Raw genomic sequence first — 18,886 nt, 5'->3', positions numbered from 1 at the left:
CTGAGACTCCTGGTACTGCTGCCTTCCTGAGGCCTAGCTACATTCCTGCTTATGGGTTCTAGGACATGCCCTGAATCCCATATCATAGCTCTCTTTTAATGTTTGTTAATTCAAGTTGATTTCCATTACTTGAAACCAAGAGATTTAAAACTAACACACAAATTTACTGAGTAATATGTGCAACAACACAGGTACATCAGATAAGCCAGGTCATGCTGCAGTAGCGACCCCCAAATCTTAGTGGCTTCACACAACAAAAGCTTATTTCTAGTCCAGGTTTCCTGTTCTATGAGAGTTTGCAGGGGGACCCTGTTCATTGTAGTCACTGAAGGTCCCAGGCTGACAGATGTTCTGCCTTAAGCTGAGTTTCCACCATCGTTACAGAAGAGAGGAGCAAAGGAGCCAGTTAGTACACAGGCTCGTAAAGCTTCCTCCTGGCCTGCCTCTGCCCTGGTGCATTCTCCTCAGAGAATCAGCCATTTCCCTAAGGATCTCTGGAACCTTTAAGTGAGGAATGGTTTTTAGAAACCAAGATCTGAGAACAAAGTGGGTTCATTGTTACAACGGCCCTTTTAGAAGACAGAGCTAGGAGAAAAAAAAAAAGAACGTACACATACATACATAAGTACCTCTACGTTTATATCTATATCCATATGTATCTGTACATTCTAGTCGTTCTCCTTTCCATATTTATAACTCCCTTCTCTAACAGTGAAAAACCCAGTTCTCATTATTCTCAACATATTTACTCATTCATTTACTCCTAGATCACACAGAAATTCGTTTCAAAATTGCTAACCTATACCACTGTGAACATCAGACCTACTAAATACAGTTTAGAATTTGTTTATAGTTCTTTTTACCCTGAGTCTGAAAGTATTGTATTTAAAAGTTACTTGGGGGCTTCCCTGGTGACGCAGTGGTTGAGGGTCCGCCTGCCAATGCGGGGGACACGGGTTCGTGCCCCGGTCCGGGAAGATCCCACATGCCCGCGGAGCGGCTGGGCCCGTGAGCCATGGCCGCTGAGCCTGCGCGTCAGGAGCCTGCGCGTCCGGAGCCTGTGCTCCGCAACGGGAGAGGCCACGGCAGTGAGAGGCCCACGTACCGCAAAAAAAAAAAAAAAAGTTACTTGGATCACTAATAATAATATTTTTTTAAGTAGCAGGGAAATTACAACAATAAAATGCACTATTGAACATGGAGGGGGAAAAAAAGCTTCCTCCTGGAAGTGACGTGGCATTTCTACTCATCTTTTACTAACCCAAGCAAGTTACATGGCCACATCTCACCTCAAAGAAGACAGGGAAGTACAAGCTTATGACCTGCCTGGAAGAAGACAGAGGTCTGTGGCTTGTCCGTCCAGCTCCCATCACATGGGATGTCCTATGATGGAAACTTTTCAGGTTAACTCTTGTTGTAAAGCACCCAGAAAGTATAATATGGTCCTTCTGCACTTTCCCTTCTTCTCTCACACCTGTCCAGCTGAAAAGGAAAAGTGCTCCCTAAGCACTAGGGACCTGTAAGGTCAATGACAACATAAATCCCTCACATCACTTTAAATCAGGGCAGGGAAATGTCATAAAATGGATGATGGTTTGCAGAGCTTTGCTTCGCCCTGGGACATCTCAACACTCTTAGGAGTCTCTGCGCATTTTCCTAGCTCCATCTTGGATTTTTACAGTGGGTTTGTCCTCCGGTCTGGTAGGTTCCAAGCACCTGAACAAATTACAAGGGCCAGGAGCATGTGAGGAAACAGGAAGACGTTCTACCATGAGGTAAATACAGGGAAATGGGTTTTGGAGGCTGGTGAAGGCTAAATAAAGGTGAGATTCTAGGTTCTTGAGGCAATCTCTGACTGTCCCCAAGATGCTTTCAAATGACTGCAGTAGGCTACATTGTAAGAATTCATCCCTGTGATGGATGGCATTACCTTTCAAGGACACTAATAAAATGCCAGAGAGATGACGGTCCAGTTGCTGCATGTTGCTTACACCTTAGTGGCCTCTCGCTGAGATCGATGGCCTGGAAGTAAACTGGCTTTTAACGGGGGCAGAGAGGATAATTTGGAGCACTGAGCATTCTCTGAGAACACAGGTCTTGGTGGAGCATAGATGTGGTCACCATGAGGCCACACCATGCCTGGGATGGGAACGGGGATGGAGGCAGGACCAAGAAAGGAGCTGCAAAAAGGCACATTGAAATGCACTGCCCCAGGGCTTGCTTGAGATGGAGTCTGTAGCTGGGACTCAGGTCCCTAAATGAGGGAAAATTGTGGGCTATTGCATGCCTTCTACTTTCATCAATCTATTCAGCCTCCTAGGGACATACTTCTGCCCCTCCTCTTGTAGTCAAACTCACTAAAGACTCACCTAACTCAACACTGTTCCCTTTATGAAGCTCCTGCCAACCCCTCACTCTCGTGCTGAGCCTTTAAACCTCAAAGATAGCCCTTACTACACTGGATTATAATCATCTCTCCTCTCTCTTACTACCCCAAGAATGCATTAGGCACAGAGAGTGCAACTCTGATCCCCAGCATTTAACACAGTGACTGAACATAGCTGATGCTCAAAACATCTTTCTTAAAGAGATAAATAAAGTAAGGCTTAAAACAGGGCATATTTACATTTTCTCAGTATTTCCACATTGCTTTTAACTTTGTATATAATATGGAAAAAAAAAGACAATTCAGCTTTAAAAAAGTGTAATTGATTGGCATTATATAGACTAGTAGTCTCCAAAGTGAACAAGATGTTCCTTTGGGCCGCAGGGAAAAATTTAGAACTTCTAATATATTTTTATTCATCTTCTTAAAATTTCTTTTGGGCGTGTTTAAAAATGTATGTATGCAGTGTATTAATACACACTTATTTCTATGCAATTTTATATACATAATATACATAAATTCACCTGTAGAGTGTATACTCAAAAATGGTAATGATAAGGTGCATCAGACACAGCTAATCCTCCCCCGTCCTCAAACACACAGAATACTTTTCTCTCCTTATTTGATAACACCCCAAGTACTAACTGGGAGTATAGCCACCAAACGCAAGACCACATTTGTCACCTTCCCTTGTAGCTAGACGTGGCCGTGTGATGGCTCAGGCCAACTGAATATGAACCACAGTGATGTGTGCAACCTTCAGATCATGATCTTAAAAGGAAAGGAGTGTGCCCTTTCTCGTTCCTTCTTCTTGCTGGCTGGGATGCAGACATGATGGTGGGAGCCAGAGCAGCCATTTGGGACTCAAGGTTAGAAGCCATGTTTCAGAAAGATAGAGCAACAAGTTACAAGGAAGCTTGACCCCCAACCCATTTAGCCACCATATAAACTTCGGGTTGCTGGGACTTCCCTGGAGGTCCAGTGGTTAAGACTCTGCATTTCCACCGCAGGGGGCACAGGTTTGTTCCCTGGTGGGGGAACTAAGATCCCGCATGCTGAGTGGTGCAGCCAAAAAATAATAAATAAATAAATAAAATTTTAAACTTCGGGTTGCTTACACTTGGACTATTACAAGAGAGACAAAAATGTTATATTATCTTTAGATAATTGTTACAGAAGCCAGAACTTTATCCAGAATAATGCAAGATGTGCAGTCAAAAAAAAAAACTGGAGACGATTACTTTAAAATGACTCCTTTATACAGACAATCGGGGCTCAAGGTGAAAGCTACCAGTGGTAGAGGACTCTCCAGGCTTTTTTAATGCCTGTGATATCACCTCTCATTCATATCTTTTTCTCCTGTACTTTATAGACATTTAATAAAAACGTATTCAATCTTGTATACTTGAAAGTTAAGACTAGAACATTAATGTTCTCACCATAACAGCCACAACAAAATGGTAATTGTGTGGGGTAAAGGGTGTGTTAACTAATCTTATTTTGGTAAACATTTTGCAATATATACATATATCAGATCATCACATTGAACACTTTAAACTTATACGATGTTATATGTCAATTATATTTAATAAGCTCAGAGGGGAGAAAAGAAAAAAAACCCTTATTGATTAACCCACTGAGTATAGAGGGAAGCAGGATGAAACTAGCATTCTCTGAGTGCCTACTCTCTATACTTTACATACATCATTGCATTAACTTTCCACAGCAGTCCTTGAGGTAGGTATTATTATTTCGTCCCGTGTCTATAGCCAATGAAAATAAAACTCAGCACGTTTAAATAACTTATCCAGGAGCAAACAACTGTGAAGAGTGGAACAGATACTTGAATTTGAACTCAGATCTACGTGAGTCAAACATCCACGCTTTTCCATCCTCTACACTTTCATATTTCAAACACTTCCTCTATCAAACTTCCAGACTCTTCCTCCTGCCTGTTCCCCTTTCTCATTTTGCTTCACATCCTTTTTACTTTACTCCCCTGCCCCCTTTCCTCTCTGCCTTCTTATCTCTTCACCTGAAGCCACACACACGTATTTGATAATCATCTGGAACAGTATTTCTCAAACCTGACTCTGAAGATATGTATGTGTTTATGTGAGTATTCACATATTTATATACACACATAGATGAATATATGCCCTTGTATATAAAGTCTCCACACTTTTCATAGAAAAACAAAGCAACAACCGATAAAAGCTTTCATGAGCCCTCACTCAGTGTCAGCTTAAATGATCATTAAAATGAAACTGCTTAAGGATAAAGAAGATGTGGTACATATACACAATGGAATATTAACCAGCCACAAAAAAATGCAGTAATGCCATTTGCAGCAACATGGATGGATGTAGAGATTATCATACTAAGTGAAATAAGCCAGACAGAGAAAGACAAATATCATGATATCGCTTACATGTGGAATCTAAAAAAACCTGATACAAAAGAACTTATTTACAAAACAGAAATAGACTCACAAACATAGAAAACAAAAATATGGTTACCAAAGGGGAAAGGTGGCGGGGAGGGATAAATTATGGATTTGGGATTAATAGATACCCACTACTATATATAAAATAACCAACAAGGACCTACGGTATACAGCACAGGGAACTCTACTCAATATCTTGTAATAACCCATAATGGAAGAGAATGTCAATAAGAATACATATACGTATATGTATAACTGAAACACTTTGCTGTACATCTAAAACTGACACCACATTGTAAATGAACTATATTTCAATAACGATGTTTTAGAAAGGAAATTGCTGAAATATTTGCCAATATAAAGTTGGTATAAACTCTTTATGGGTGTTGTTCTTATATAACTGCAAAACCAAACACATTAAAACTTTTCTAAATCTACAAATCAATAAAGTTCAAATTAACTTTAAGGTGATATATGATACAACCGTGTAGTAACACCATTTGCCACTTACGAAGCTGACGTGTTGTTCGTCCCTCTCCTCAATCAACCCACTGTGCGTCACATCCATTTCTCCCCAGGTTAAGTAAACTACTGTGATAGTTTTATTCATCTAGCTTGTTTTGTAGTTATTTCTTGCCACGAGCAACAATATCTGTATATCTTCTTTAGGCCGAAGCAATTAAAATAGACTGGCACCACCACAATCTCTTTTTTTTTTTTTTTTTTTTTTTTTTGCGGTACGCGGGCCTCTCACTGTTGTGGCCTCTCCCGTTGCGGAGCACAGGCTCCGGACGCGCAGGCTCAGCGGCCATGGCTCACGGGCCCAGCCGCTCCGCGGGCATGTGGGATCCTCCCGGACCGGGGCACGAACCCGTGTCCCCTGCATCGGCAGGCGGACTCTCAACCACTGCGCCACCAGGGAAGCCCCCCACCACCACAATCTTAAACACAAACGTCAACTCAGATTCAGGCTCCAAGTTCAAAGATAGGGCTAGGTTTTTGGATAGCCATCCAGGTGGACCACAATATGCTCACCCTTTGTTATTGTTTTTTCAAGATTAGCATCTGAACATGGTCACAAAATTGAAAAAAAAAAGACATAATTAACTTGTGGAGCCTTCATTTAAGAAGTATGGATCCAGAAAATCGGAGGTCCACAGAAATGAGAGGGGTCCGGTGATAGGTCGGGACCCTCACCAGGAAAATCAAACTCCTGGGTATGGAAACAGTCCCTTTGCTGCGAAGAGGGAAAAGGCTACAGATACGACCCCCTGATTACAGAGGCGAGGGCAGATGACAGAGCGACTGTTTCTTCTAACAAGCCTGGCTTGTTTTTCCTTGCCGGTGAGGAAAGGTGTCTGGCTTCTCTGCAGGGCTGGTGAGAATGGAGGAATGAGCGGGGAACACCAGCCCCCGTTCCTGCACTCCAGGCCCTGGCGTGTGTCTAACTGATGTCTCTGAGAAGGACACTGCAGAAGAGAAACAGGAGAGACGGGCCTGCGTGAACGTGCCCAGCTGAGCACTGGGGTCTTGCTCTGCCCCTTCACAGGCTTTGCTCTGGGGGCCATCCTGTGTGAATGGACCATTTTTCCATCCCCGACTCATAACCATGAGCATTAGCAAAACACCGTCACCAGGCCTAACCCTAACTGCCTCCAAAAGTTGTGAGAAGAGCTGAATAGAGGTGCACTGCCTCTTCCAGTGTCAGCGGTGAATCAACCTCAGTATTTGCTGATAGATTTTTTTGATATTGGTCCACTTTAAAACCTGGAGCTCAGGTAGGGGTGGGCGAAGCCAACAAGAATGACTCCTTCCTGCTTAATAGGGCTCCCACTTGTAACTGATGCTACATCCTCATCGACTCCACCAATGTTTACTGAGCACCTATGAACCTACTACTGCTAAATAAATAAAGAGAATTGGACAAATAAATAAAATTGAGCAAATACTACCGTGTGCCTGACACTGGGTACGTGTTTATATTTGTTAACTCAATCCTCACAGTAACCCAACACGGCAGTATTGTTATAATTTCTTCTTGCAGGAGTAGAGGCCCAGGTAGGTTAGCTAACTTGCCCAAACGGCTGGTCAGTGGCAGAGCCACCAGAATCCAGGCAGTCAGGCTCCGGAGCCCATACTCACGACCTCTGTGCTTCCCCGCCTCTCTGGGGTGGCAGTGGAAGATGGGGTGCTACTTTCTCTGCGACAAAAATAGGCTCAAACCTCTAGCAGTGTGCAATCTGAGAGGAGTCTTGTGGTGTCAAAACCTGGGGCCTGGTGGGGTGCTGATTTCTTGGAATGTCCAAGCATGAAAACTGAATTCCAGACTTTTTGGGAACTTTTCCAAGTAACTGGAGTTTCTTGACTAATAGTAGGCACTTCCCTGCTTGAACCAGGCACGGGCTGACATAAGCTTCTTCAGGTACAGGTTCACCGGGCTGAGGAAGAGTTTTGCTCTAGGCAGGATTTTAAGGAACAAGAACAAAAATGCCACTGCAATAGCCTACATCTTCAGGAGCACTGGTAGACGTGAAAGCTAAGGTATCGTTGAGGCGAGGGAGAAAAAATTACGCGGGAACCACAATCAGTGACCTGCCAAGCACGGAAGAAAGTCAGCGCACGGGCAAAACACAAAGGTGATTTCAAGAGATGCGCAAAGTACCACCTCAACTGTGAGTTCTCAGGAGTGAGCGGTGCTTAGGTGAAAATGAAATTATCCGACGGTAAAGTCCTACGACGAACCATCACGCCACTGTTCAAGCCTATCAGTAAAGGTATAAGGAAATGGTGATGATGAGAGTCAGTCAAGTGAAAAGTGCAAGATATGAAAATAGAAATACATGGGAGGAAACAGGCCAAAATGTTAGCAGTAGTCACGTGGAGGCTGCGGAGCCGTGGACAACGCAGACGATGTGGTGGCCTTAATGAGTAATTTTAAATTCCCTTTGTGTTGTCAAATCCCTCTAAATTTTGTTTGCTATTGATCTCATGCAGAGAATGACACTTCATTCGTCCCATGCCATCCCATTTCAACTGCACTGTAGGCGGGACTTAGACAATTACATGAAGGCTCACTCAGGACCTGGTCCACATGCAGGGCACCCTGCGTGCCTGGTTGCCCCAGCCAGCCCTCACTGGTCCCACCTGCCAGAGGGTTCTTGCCGCTTTTTGAAGATGGCACAAGCTAATAATATCCAATGTTTCTGGAGGGCTTCTCCAGGGCTTATATGAAGGGATCATAAACTGCAAACATTTTCTTTTAAAAGAAATTCCTTATTTTTAAAAAAAATCATAATTTAGGACTTCCCTGGTGGAGCAGTGGTTAAGAATCTCCCTGCCAACGCAGGGGACACGGGCTCGAGCCCTGGTCCGGGAAGATCCCACAAGCCGCGGAGCAACGAAGCCCGTGCGCCACAACTACTGAGCCTGCGCTCTAGAGCCCGAGGGCCACAGCTACTGAAGCCCGCGCACCTAGAGCCCGTGCTCTGCAACAAGAGAAGCCACCACAGTGAGAAGCCTGCGCACCGCAACAAAGAGTAGCCCCCGCTGGCCGCAGCTAGAGAAAGCCCGCGCGCAGCAACAAAGACCCAACGCAGCCCAAAAAATTGTTTTTAAATAATAATAAATCTTTAAAAGGATTTTAATTTAAAAGATCATAATTTAAAAATTTAAAAAAATTCTGCATATATGTTCACATATTTCAAAAATCACAAGATCCGAAAGAGTATACAAGGAAAAATTCTATCCATTAGCCACTCAGTTTCTCCTTCAGTGCAGGTAACATCATCAGTTTCGTATCCATCTAGCGATATCGGCTGGCTGCATAAACAGATGTGCTCACATATAGTCACTGTGCTCTTTTTTTAAAAAAAATGCAAGTGGGAGTATACTGGCCACTCTTGCTTCTTTCTCTTTAACGATGTATCTTGGAAATCATTTCACATCATTACATCAAAAGCATTCTCATTTTGTTATGGCAGCTGAATATTGCATTATACAAATGCACCATAATTCAATTAAGGCCCTACAGATGGTCATGAAGCCAGAAAAAACATATAGCTTTAAAGAGAAACAAACAGAAAAAAGCTCAAAGTTCCTGTTTCTATTAAATTCGTTTTTTTTTTTCCTCTTCATTGCTCACTATGGAGGCCAAGACACAGAAGTCTGGTAATAATGACCTGCAGTGTTTACCTTAACTAAAGACCAAACACCTTCTGGAATAACAAGACTGAAGGACAAAGCTCAGAAACTTTGCTATTCATCAAAGAAACCTTGGCATGACAGAAAATACTTATTTGGATAATTATATCAGCATTTCGGTGTTTCACCCTCCAAAGATTAATGTTTAACAACGGGAACTTCTAGAAGGAAGGAGCTGGGTGTTGGACGTTGGGATTTTCCCTGAGGTTGGTGGCAGCCACATGCCTCCCGCCCTCATTCCCAGATGGGACACGGCCCAGCTTTTTATTTCAGGCTGAGTAGCTTCAGAGCAGAGAATGTCTGATGGGAAACCCTAGAAAATGATGCTGACACCCCCATCACCCTTGTGCTGGAAATCTATTTATTTCCACTCATGGCTCCCTGGCGCCAGCTGTGTCACTCCAGGACAGTGACTTAACCTTTCTGAATCTTATCATTTGCAAATAATAAAAACACCTGCCCAAGTTATCTCACAGTGTTGTGTTACCAAACAAGAGAATCCATGTGAAAATCGTATTATATCAGCTACGTTGGGCTTCCCTGGTGGCGCAGTGGTTAAGAATCTGCCTGCCAATGCAGGGGACATGGGTTCGAGCCCTGGTCTGGGAAGATCCCACATGCCGTGGGGCAACTAAGCCCGTGCACCACAACTACCAAGCCTGTGCTCTAGAGCCCGCATGCCTACAGCCCGTGCTCCACAACAAGACAAGTCACTGCAGTGAGAAGCCCGCGCACTGCAATGAAGAGTAGCCCCCGCTCGCCACAACTAGAGAAAGCCCGCATGCAGCAACGAAGACCCAATGCAGCCAAAAATATATAAAATCAAATAAATAAATTTATATTTTAAAAAATCAGCTACGTTCAGTGTAGAGACAAAGAAGAGGCCAGAAGATGCTATGGAAGGCAAATGAGGCATGGAGTCAGCCAATCTGTTGTGTAACCCAGTCCCCTTCTCTGACGGGCCGTGCGCCCTGGGTTTATGGCCGAAACTCATCTATTCACCGGTTGAAGTAAGGAGGATGCCCTTCAGCTTTGCGGAATTATGAGAGTAAGTGATAAACATGAGTGAAAGCCCTCCAAAATGCTCATCTCCATCTTGTCTAGCCTTCGTATTATTCCTTCTACCTATCTTACAATAAATATAAGATCTCCAAATAAATATAAGATTGTCAAATCAAGGAGCTCAAACTAGTGGAAAGGACTGTAGAAAACCAGAGAGAGGTCATCGTAGCATTGGAAGAGATGCTAAGTTAATAAAGAATGAAGTAAAGAGGGCTTCCCTGGTGGCGCAGTGGTTGAGAGTCCGGCTGCCGATGCAGGGGACACAGGTTCGTGCCCCGGTCCGGGAAGATCCCACATGCCGCGGAGCGGCTGGGCCCGTGAGCCATGGCCGCTGAGCCTGCGCGTCCAGAGCCTGTGCTCCACAACGGGAGAGGCCACAGCAGTAAGTGGCCCACGTACCGCAAAAAAAAAAAAAAAAAAAAAGGAATGAAGTAAAGAGAAGATGAAGAGAATGACAGGTAGGCGGGGCTCGTTCAAGGAAGACTTTTGAAGTGGTGTCGAGGTTTTCAGCATTACCTAGGCCAGTCCTTTCCAGGACGGAATAAAATGTCACCTGATCAGAGTGTACTTTCTGAGTGGAAAAATCATCCATAATCTATATAGTGTGACTTTGGGGGCCAGAGAAAGTCCCATGAGCCCGTATTTAGTTCTGCATCCTTTGTCTTATGCTGGGAATTGCACCATTCAGTGATTCCTTCCTCAGCACATCAGGAGGTGCTGGAATCTGCAGTGTAGCCAGGACTCTGGAGAGGCCAGGAAGATGGTGTTTGGTAAACTGGGGCCGGCTTAGAACGGGGTCTGACTGACTACATTGCACATCAATGTAAATACACCTTTCATGAGTGGGTGGAAGCAAGGCTAAAATCTGGTCTCAGCAGCCAGTGGAACCAGCACTGGGCTGGGGTGGACTGGGATTGATGGGAACCTGCTGTGCGACCTTAGGGAAGTCACTGAACCTCTCTGGGCTTCAGAGGCCTTTCAGCATTAGCCCCATGATTCTATTTTTCAAACCCTTTCCTAAGAGTGTAGGGTTAAATGGTGGGTTGATGAGGGCACTCAACTGAGAAGAAAAAGTTTTCACAGAAAGGGGGGAGGGAGGGGGAGGGTAAAGAAAGGGGAAACAGACACAGGTGAGGGCAATCCAGCCACCTGACATCACCTCTGTGTTCTTGAGTGGGGACGGGGACAATTTGGGTCATGAGGAATTAACATGGGACCATTTTCAAGGTGGGAGACAGACACCAGTCACATCTGCAGGTGCCGGCTTGCAAGCACTAAGCGAGGAGCGTGGGACACCGGCGGGGAGACAACGGCACCCCGTTTCTGGGAACCTGGGGCTCCAGCAGGGAGGACATATACTGAGGGGTGTCGAACACTGTGGAGCCATATGAAGGGGGAGAAGAGGATGGAGGGCCCAGAGGCCCCACCCTTCATGGGTGCTCTCTGCCCAGAATCCATCCTGGGAAGGAGTCAGGGACCCGGGCTCCAATGCTCCAGTCATTGTTCCTAAAAGCCAGAGAAAGACCCTAGAAATGTTTGCTGGGAAAGCAATGAGCAAGTATTCAGGTCCATGCCACCCCTGGGAGGGAGAGAGAGCTGAGAGAGACAGCGAGCATGCGAGGGAAAGAGAAGGACAAACAGGCAGACGGACACAGCAAAGCTTCCTCAGTGCCCCATGGCCTTTGCCAGATGTTCCCCTGGAACCCAGAAACTTGAAGATGGCCTCAGGCTTCCGACAGCCTCAAGATCAGGCTTCCAACAGCCTCAAAGGCGGCGTGGCAGGAGTCTGCTGGGCCCTGATGACAGGTGCCACTGAGCCCCTTGGAAAGACTTGAAAAAATCTCAGTGCCTCACTAGGATTTGGTCATAAAAAGAATCAAGCACTTTGCCACTGCCTAACCTTAGGGGATGGATGTTATTTTACACTGAGGCGGGGGACAAGGTTAGGGGACATCTCTGCTGAGGACAGAGGGTGGAGCGGAGAAGCTAGAACTTAGCGAAGGGTGGAGAGGCTTCTGGCTCTGGGACCAGCCCTGTCCCTCTGCCCTGAAGTACCTGGAACCTCTTGTTCTTGTTCCTCTCCATGCCCCCCCCCACTGCCCTGGGGATCCAGGGCACGTGGAGGGATGGGCTGGAATGAGAGCTGGGGCCTGTAGCCTGGCAGGACAGGGCTCCGTCCCAGCCTTCTCATCCGACCTGTTGCTTCAAGAGGAAGAGGGCAGACGTCCACACTGTTGTGACCTCCAGTGACCCAGAGAAAATTTCCTTTATTAGCAGTGGAGCCTTCCTTCTTTTTAGTAGAGAAAAGGACAATCATGTCTTACTTAAGGACAGGGTGTGTGTGTGTGTGTGTGTGTGTGTAAGCATGCACGCCCGCACCAGCGTCCCCGTATCAGCGTCTGCACCAGCCTGCAGATAGCCAGCAATTCTCTAAGGGGAAGATAATGGTTCGGGATGGGGAGGGCGAGGGCGAGGAGGGTTCTGACCAGAACACATGGCTCTCTTTTCTTTTCCTCCTACCCCAGGCTCATCCCTGCAGCCCCAGGAGCTGCCCAGAAGCTTCATGCTAGCTTTGCTCAGCCTCACAGGACAGTAAGGTTTCCCGCCAGCACTGGACTTCCCCATAGCTCGCTTGGGTGCCCAAGGTAAAGTTCTGGACTCTTCCACAAACTCCTCAAGCATACAGAAGGTGATTTTCTGGGGACCCTGTCTGTTAAAAATCACATCGGGTTAAAGTATCCCCCAATACACGCTTACTGACTCCCATTTCCCCCAGCTCCTCCCCCACCCCCGCCGCCCGCATATCCATGACGCAAACATTTTCCCAAGAGCCATCTAGGTCTATCAGAGAAGGCCTCTTGAAGAGAGCCTGTGTGGGCTGGAATCCCAGTCTTTCCTCCACAGACTGGTTATCAATATTTTGGATAAGGGTTTGAAGTCTGGTCATCTGTTGTTACTCCTCCAAGTGCTCGGATTGATTCAAAGCCATGTCCCTACTGGGTTTTAATCTAACCAGGGGAGGGGAGGGGAGGGGAGGAGGGTCTTTTAAACATAAAGAGAATTGGGTGCCCAATTCCAGCAGCTGGCTGGATCCGGGGTCTTGACCTCCTCCCCCGCAAACAGCTTCCCTCCCTTTGAGGTGAGAAAGGTCAATCTAAATACAGGAAATTGCAGCCCAGGGTCGGACACAGGGAAACCGTCCACATTTGCATCAGTTTATCACCTCACTAGGAAGGGCATGAGCTAACAGGAAAGAACTTGCTGAAAAACAGTAAGTCTTTGGGTTAAAATTCTCTGGTGTCCTTGGCCGTTCAAGGTAAGGTAATCTCTGGTCTTCTTATATATCTTTTGCCCTTAATTTTTTTGGTCTCAGAATTCACTTAAATACAATGTAATGTCTAAAACCAAGAAGTGTGTTGAAATCGCTGTTCTAAGAGACATGGACTTGGCTTTTGAGAAGCCTCAAAAGCCTCTGGTGGGACAAGTGTCTGAAAAAGGAAGAGGCTGAGCCAGGGAGGCAGTGACTCTAGGTCTTCTGTTGAGAGAACACGCGCGGTCGGCTGCACTTCTGAACTCTCTGGGGCTTGGCTTTTAACAGAATTACCTCGACCTTGAAAGTGTTTCTTTGTTACTTTTCAACTGAGGAATTCGTGTTGCAATCGTAGTCTGTGATAGAGTGTGTTATGGGCCAGAGCACAAATGTTTTGTGTTTGGTTTAAAAAAAAATTTTTTTTTCAAAGGCCGGGAAGGAAAAAAATCATTCAGGGATGGTCCCAGTTCCCAGTCAGAAAGGTGAGAGGCTCTGGTGAGAGGCTTTGAAAAGGGTTCCCACTCTGCCCTTTAACTTCCATGCCCTCCCTCCTGACTGCTCCAGAGCAGAAGACTCAATTGACTCCTTTTGTATCCGGTTTTATTGCCCCGGACCCCTAGGGTCCCGATGTGATTTCAGAAGAAACGTGCCCCTCTGAGCCGCTCTCCAAGGCGTCCTCCAGCGTCCCTATATCTGTCTGCGGGCGGGGAAAGGGAGAGGAGGGGAGGGGAGGCGAGGCGAGGCCGGCCGCGGAGCACCGGATACCGGAGTCAGGATCCCGAGCAGCGCCCCGCAGCCGCGCGCCCCTCGACCCCGAGCCGCGCCTGGAACGCCTTGCGAGCTGCATCGCTTCGCCTTCCAACCCCAGCGGCACACACTGTGCCAACTTGACCAGAGTCCTGGAAAGGTCCGGCAGCGAGACAGAGGTCGGGAATGGAACCCGGGCCGGAGGCCCGCGCGCTCCGGGGATGGGGGTGGCGAAACGCACCACCTGGACTGCCTAGGCTGCCAGCAGTTTTTGCGCCGACCCCCAAGGAGCAGCGAGCTCCGCCCGCGATCAGCTCCCGCCGCCTGGGCCGCGGACGCGCCCTTAGGAACTTTTGTGGCTGCGCGGAGGCGCCCCGCGGAAGGGCCTGGCTCTGCACAGCGCGCGCGGGCGGGCGCCGGGGGCCGCAGGTGCCCCTGGAGCCGCGCGTCCTGCAGGTACTCGGCCGAGGAGCCGGCGGGGAGAGGCTGGAGGAGCCCCGGGCCGCGCGGGCCCCGCCTCCCCTCCGCCCCGGGAGCTCCCACCGGGCGGAAAGCCTCCCCGGCCCCCTCCCCGCCGGCACCCCGCACTCGGTGATTGGCTGGCGCCGCGGGTCCCTGGCACGCGCCTGTGGATGTAGTTATAAGAATCCTCGCGTGCCAGCCCTCAGCTCCAGCCAGCCGGCACAGCCCTCCCCAGAGCAGCGCGGGCGTCGGCCAGAGTGCAGCGGGCGCGGGCTCCCCAGGGAGGCCGGGGGCTGGAAGCGGGCGGGCAGTCTTCGCCGCCTCCCGCGCCGGACCGTGAGGGCGGGGCTGCCAGACAAGGCCGAACTGCCGCAGCAAACTTCCAGAGACCACCCTCACCCCAGGCCAGCAGTCCCCCGGGCCCTCGGCGGCGCAGAGCATGGACGCGGTGCTGCTAGAGCACTTCCCCGGGGGCCTGGACGCCTTCCCGTCCCCTTACTTTGAGGAGGAGGACTTCTTCACCGACCAGTCCTCTCGGGACCCTCTGGAGGACGGCGATGAGCTGCTGGCCGACGAGCAGGCCGAGGCGGAGTTCCTCAGCCACCAGCTGCACGAGTACTGCTACCGCGACGGGGCGTGCCTGCTGCTGCAGCCCGCGCCCTCGGTGGCTCCGCACGCGCTCGCCCCGCCGCCCTCGGGGGGCCCCGGCGAGCCGGAGGACGGTGGTGGCGGCTACTGCTGCGAGGCGGGGGCGCCCCCCGGCGGCTTCCCCTACTCGCCCGGCTCGCCGCCCTCGTGCCTCGCCTACCCGTGCGCCGGGCCGGCCGTGCTGTCCCCCGGGGCGCGGCTGCGCGGCCTGAGCGGCGCGGCGGCGGCGGCGCGGCGGCGGCGGCGCGTGCGCTCCGAGGCCGAGTTGCAGCAGCTGCGGCAGGCGGCTAACGTGCGCGAGCGGCGGCGCATGCAGTCCATAAACGACGCCTTTGAGGGGCTGCGCTCGCACATCCCCACGCTGCCCTACGAGAAGCGCCTCTCCAAGGTGGACACGCTGCGCCTGGCCATCGGCTACATCAACTTTCTCAGCGAACTCGTGCAGGCCGACCTGCCCTTGCGCGGCGGCGGCGCGGGCGGTGGCGGGGGACCGGGCGGCGGCGGGCGCCTGGGCGGGGACAGCCCGGGCAGCCAGGTCCAGAAGGTCATCATCTGCCATCGGGGCACCCGTAAGTGCGTCCGCCTCCCAGCTGGGGGAGACGGGGACGGGAACGGGAAGGTCCCGGAGGGGCTGGGTGAACAGACCGACCAGCCGACTGACCGACAGACGGACGGACGGGTCGTGGGCACCGGCCACCTTGAGAGCGAGCTGGCGTTTCTGAGGTTTTTTTCCGCCACTTTGACCATGGCTCGGAGGGTGCGCGTCCCCGACAGAATTGCAGCTTCTGGCATTGCGGGGTGGAGGCGCTGGGGGCTTGAGGGGTGGAGGAAGAGGGTCGTTCTAATGGAACCTAAGACGCCTGTCTGTCCAGGCGCCCAAGAGGGGATCCTAACGGACCGGAGGGCACCGTTGGGAACAGAGTTGGACATTCACAGTCTGTTTTCTCTTCTCACCCCCTCAGGGTCCCCCTCCCCCAGCGACCCGGATTATGGCCTCCCTCCCCTCGCAGGACACTCTCTCTCTTGGACTGATGAAAAACAACTCAAAGAACAAAATATTATCCGAACAGCCAAAGTGTGGACCCCAGAGGATCCCAGAAAACTCAACAGCAAATCTTCCTTCAACAACATAGAAAACGAACCGCCCTTTGAGTTTGTGTCCTGAGAAGTCTCAGACCCGCCAGAGGATCTGATTGTGTCTCTGTGCATATTGTACATGTATATAACGTAAATGTAATTTAAGAATCACATTTTTCTAATGGCAATCAACTGTTTGTTATTTATCTATTTATTATCCTGTCGAGTTAATGAAATAGATGATCTCTTTTTAAATATATAATTTATATAATTTATCCTGATTTTCTAAAAATATGCAATAGTCTGTGATTCCACCCAGCACCTTTGGCAGAACTCTGCATTGTTGGAAGAACTCTGGCCAGAAAACTTCATGCTAATTTATTGCCAGATATGGTTTATTTCTAAGCAATGTTAATAAATGCTATTTACACCTTTTTGTAAAAGTTGTTTAATACATAATGGAGTGTAATTAACTTAGTTTAAAAAAAACAAAACCTGAACCAGAGACTCAAACGTAGCTTTTAGTTTTAGCTGAAAGGAATTGGGTTAGAGGGTTAGGCCTCAGTTCTCTTGGAGGCTCTTCATCTGAATCGTCAGCGCTAAATACGTAAATATTTCGCCTGTATTTTTAGCCTACCATCCAAACACCCTATGAGGCAAGGAGGTCATAGACTATTTATTGTTCTCAGTTTTCAGACGGGAAAGCTAAGGCTGGGAGACGATGTTTGTCTTACCCAAGGTCACCGGCACCCTGCCTAATCATAGTGTAGAAAGTGTGTCCGGTGGCAACAGGGGGCTAGTTTCTGGTCTAGCCAAGGGAAGGGGACTTTCTGCTTCCATGGGCTGGGGAGAAAGGGTTGCTGTTGAGCCGCCCTGTGACCCATCCCTTCTGCAGTTACAGCGTCAGGTACATGGAACTCAGATGGGGAAGATGACCATGCTGAGGCCGGAGACCCTGTCGGATGCTTCCCAACAAAACCCAGGGTCTTTTAGGTAAGGCGAGAAGGAGGGCGCCCTCTCTGCCACTTCTGCAACTGGGTTATTTCTGAAATTCACTTGGTTTTGTCTCCAGAATCTAGTCCTCTTAAGGCAAGCAGCGTGGGGAGAAGGCGAGCTTCGGGTGGAGGGCTCAGGGTCGCCCCCTAGCGAAGGGGAGAGGCGTAAGGGCGCGGCCGGGAGAGCCCAGGAAGCTGGGGCTCGGGCTAGTCTCCGCCGCCGCTACCCGGGGCCGCCCTGGCCCTCGGGGCGCCCTCAGCCGGCGGCGGGAGTCGGGGCGCGCGGCTTTGTGTGCGGGGTCCCGCGCGCGCTCGGACGGCGCGGGCGCGGAGGGAGAGGCACCGAACGGGGCCTCGCGCGCCCGGCGCGCACCTACTGGCTGATCCGCAGATCCCGTGCCCCGCAGGCCCTGCGGAGGCGGGGTGTCGCTCCCCTCCAGGCAGCGGCCTGGTCAGCCAAGGTACGATCGCCCTGGTACCCACGGCCCTGCCGAAGGACAATATGTCGGCAGCATGCTAATTGCTTTAACCTAGTTTCAGACCCACCGAGGGGTTCCCGCGCGCCGCGGGTGCCATGGACGTCATCCAAAACCAATTAAAGCGAGGCCGCGAGCCCGACCCGCAGCGCGGCCTGGCCAGACGCGCGGAGATTCTGCGTCGCGAAGCTCCCAGGAGGCCCTTGGCCACGGACCCTCTCACCCTTTCCAGCCTCTGAAGCCTCTCCCGTCCCTCCCCCTAAAAGATGGAGATTTCACACTGGAGGCAGAATTTGGGGGCTAGAGAAAATAATTCGATTTTGTCCTGTATTAGGGCCTCATTAAACACGAAAGTTGCTTTTGCACAAGTGCTTCTATCAGGCATGTAATCTCATTACACTCATTAGAAAGTCAAATGGTAGGCAGACTTCAACTTAATTATAAGTTATGTAAGTATTGTACCGTTTTCTTCGGCTGTGTAGACCTGCGTTTCAGTTGGATTAGGGAATGTGGCAATCCGCCGTTAAAACACTACCATCATTGTGATGTGGCACCTTTTATTTTGCGTGCCACTTTTTTGTGATTCAATGCTTCAGCGACATCCTTTAGTGCGGTGCAGATGAAGCGGAAGAGCCGGGCTGAGCATGTAAAACACCAGGGTCTCTATCTTGTCACTCTTCTGTCCTGACTTGGCAAGTCCCTTTAAACACAACCTTCAAAGAGACTGACAGCTTCTTTTTATTTACTCATAATCCATTCATTCTAGTGTAGCAATTCTTAAAAAAAAAATGCGGCAGTAAAAGCAGAACAAACGTATCATTTCAGAGTCTCCTTTGGCAGCGGAGAGGCCGGAGCTGCGCTCTGCTCGGTGCAGGAGCGGCTCTCCCTGTGGCAGAGCCAGGCTCGAGAGCCTCTGGCCTGGGGCATCTCTAGCCAGTAAATACAGCCTGGCACTGGAAGGATCAGCGTGGGGGCAGTTTGAGTGACAGGTATTCAGCGGTCCTTCTAAGTCGACACTCTTCTTCCAACTTCAGCAAAAATGCTTATGAAAACAATCCAGTAAGCCAAGCTTCTGGA

At 49.4% G+C, this 18,886-nt stretch overlaps 1 protein-coding gene across 1 annotated transcript; it reads left to right on the top strand.

Moving 5' to 3' along the window:
- Nucleotides 1–15,052: 15,052 nt before the first annotated feature.
- Nucleotides 15,053–16,426, top strand: PTF1A (pancreas associated transcription factor 1a). Its single transcript, XM_022580207.3, has 2 exons — nt 15,053–15,830; nt 16,224–16,426. The coding sequence occupies exons 1-2, from the start codon at nt 15,053–15,055 to the stop codon at nt 16,424–16,426; spliced, it is 981 nt and encodes a 326-aa protein (XP_022435915.1).
- Nucleotides 16,427–18,886: the final 2,460 nt, after the last annotated feature.

This window comes from Delphinapterus leucas, chromosome 2 (assembly GCF_059928025.1).
Source record: "Delphinapterus leucas isolate spDelLeu-1000000601 "Yukka" chromosome 2, BTC_Dleu_Yukka2, whole genome shotgun sequence".
Classification (NCBI taxonomy): domain Eukaryota; kingdom Metazoa; phylum Chordata; class Mammalia; order Artiodactyla; family Monodontidae; genus Delphinapterus; species Delphinapterus leucas.
The sequence above is the reverse complement of the archived record's forward strand: the minus strand, read 5'-3'. Positions and strand labels throughout refer to the sequence as shown.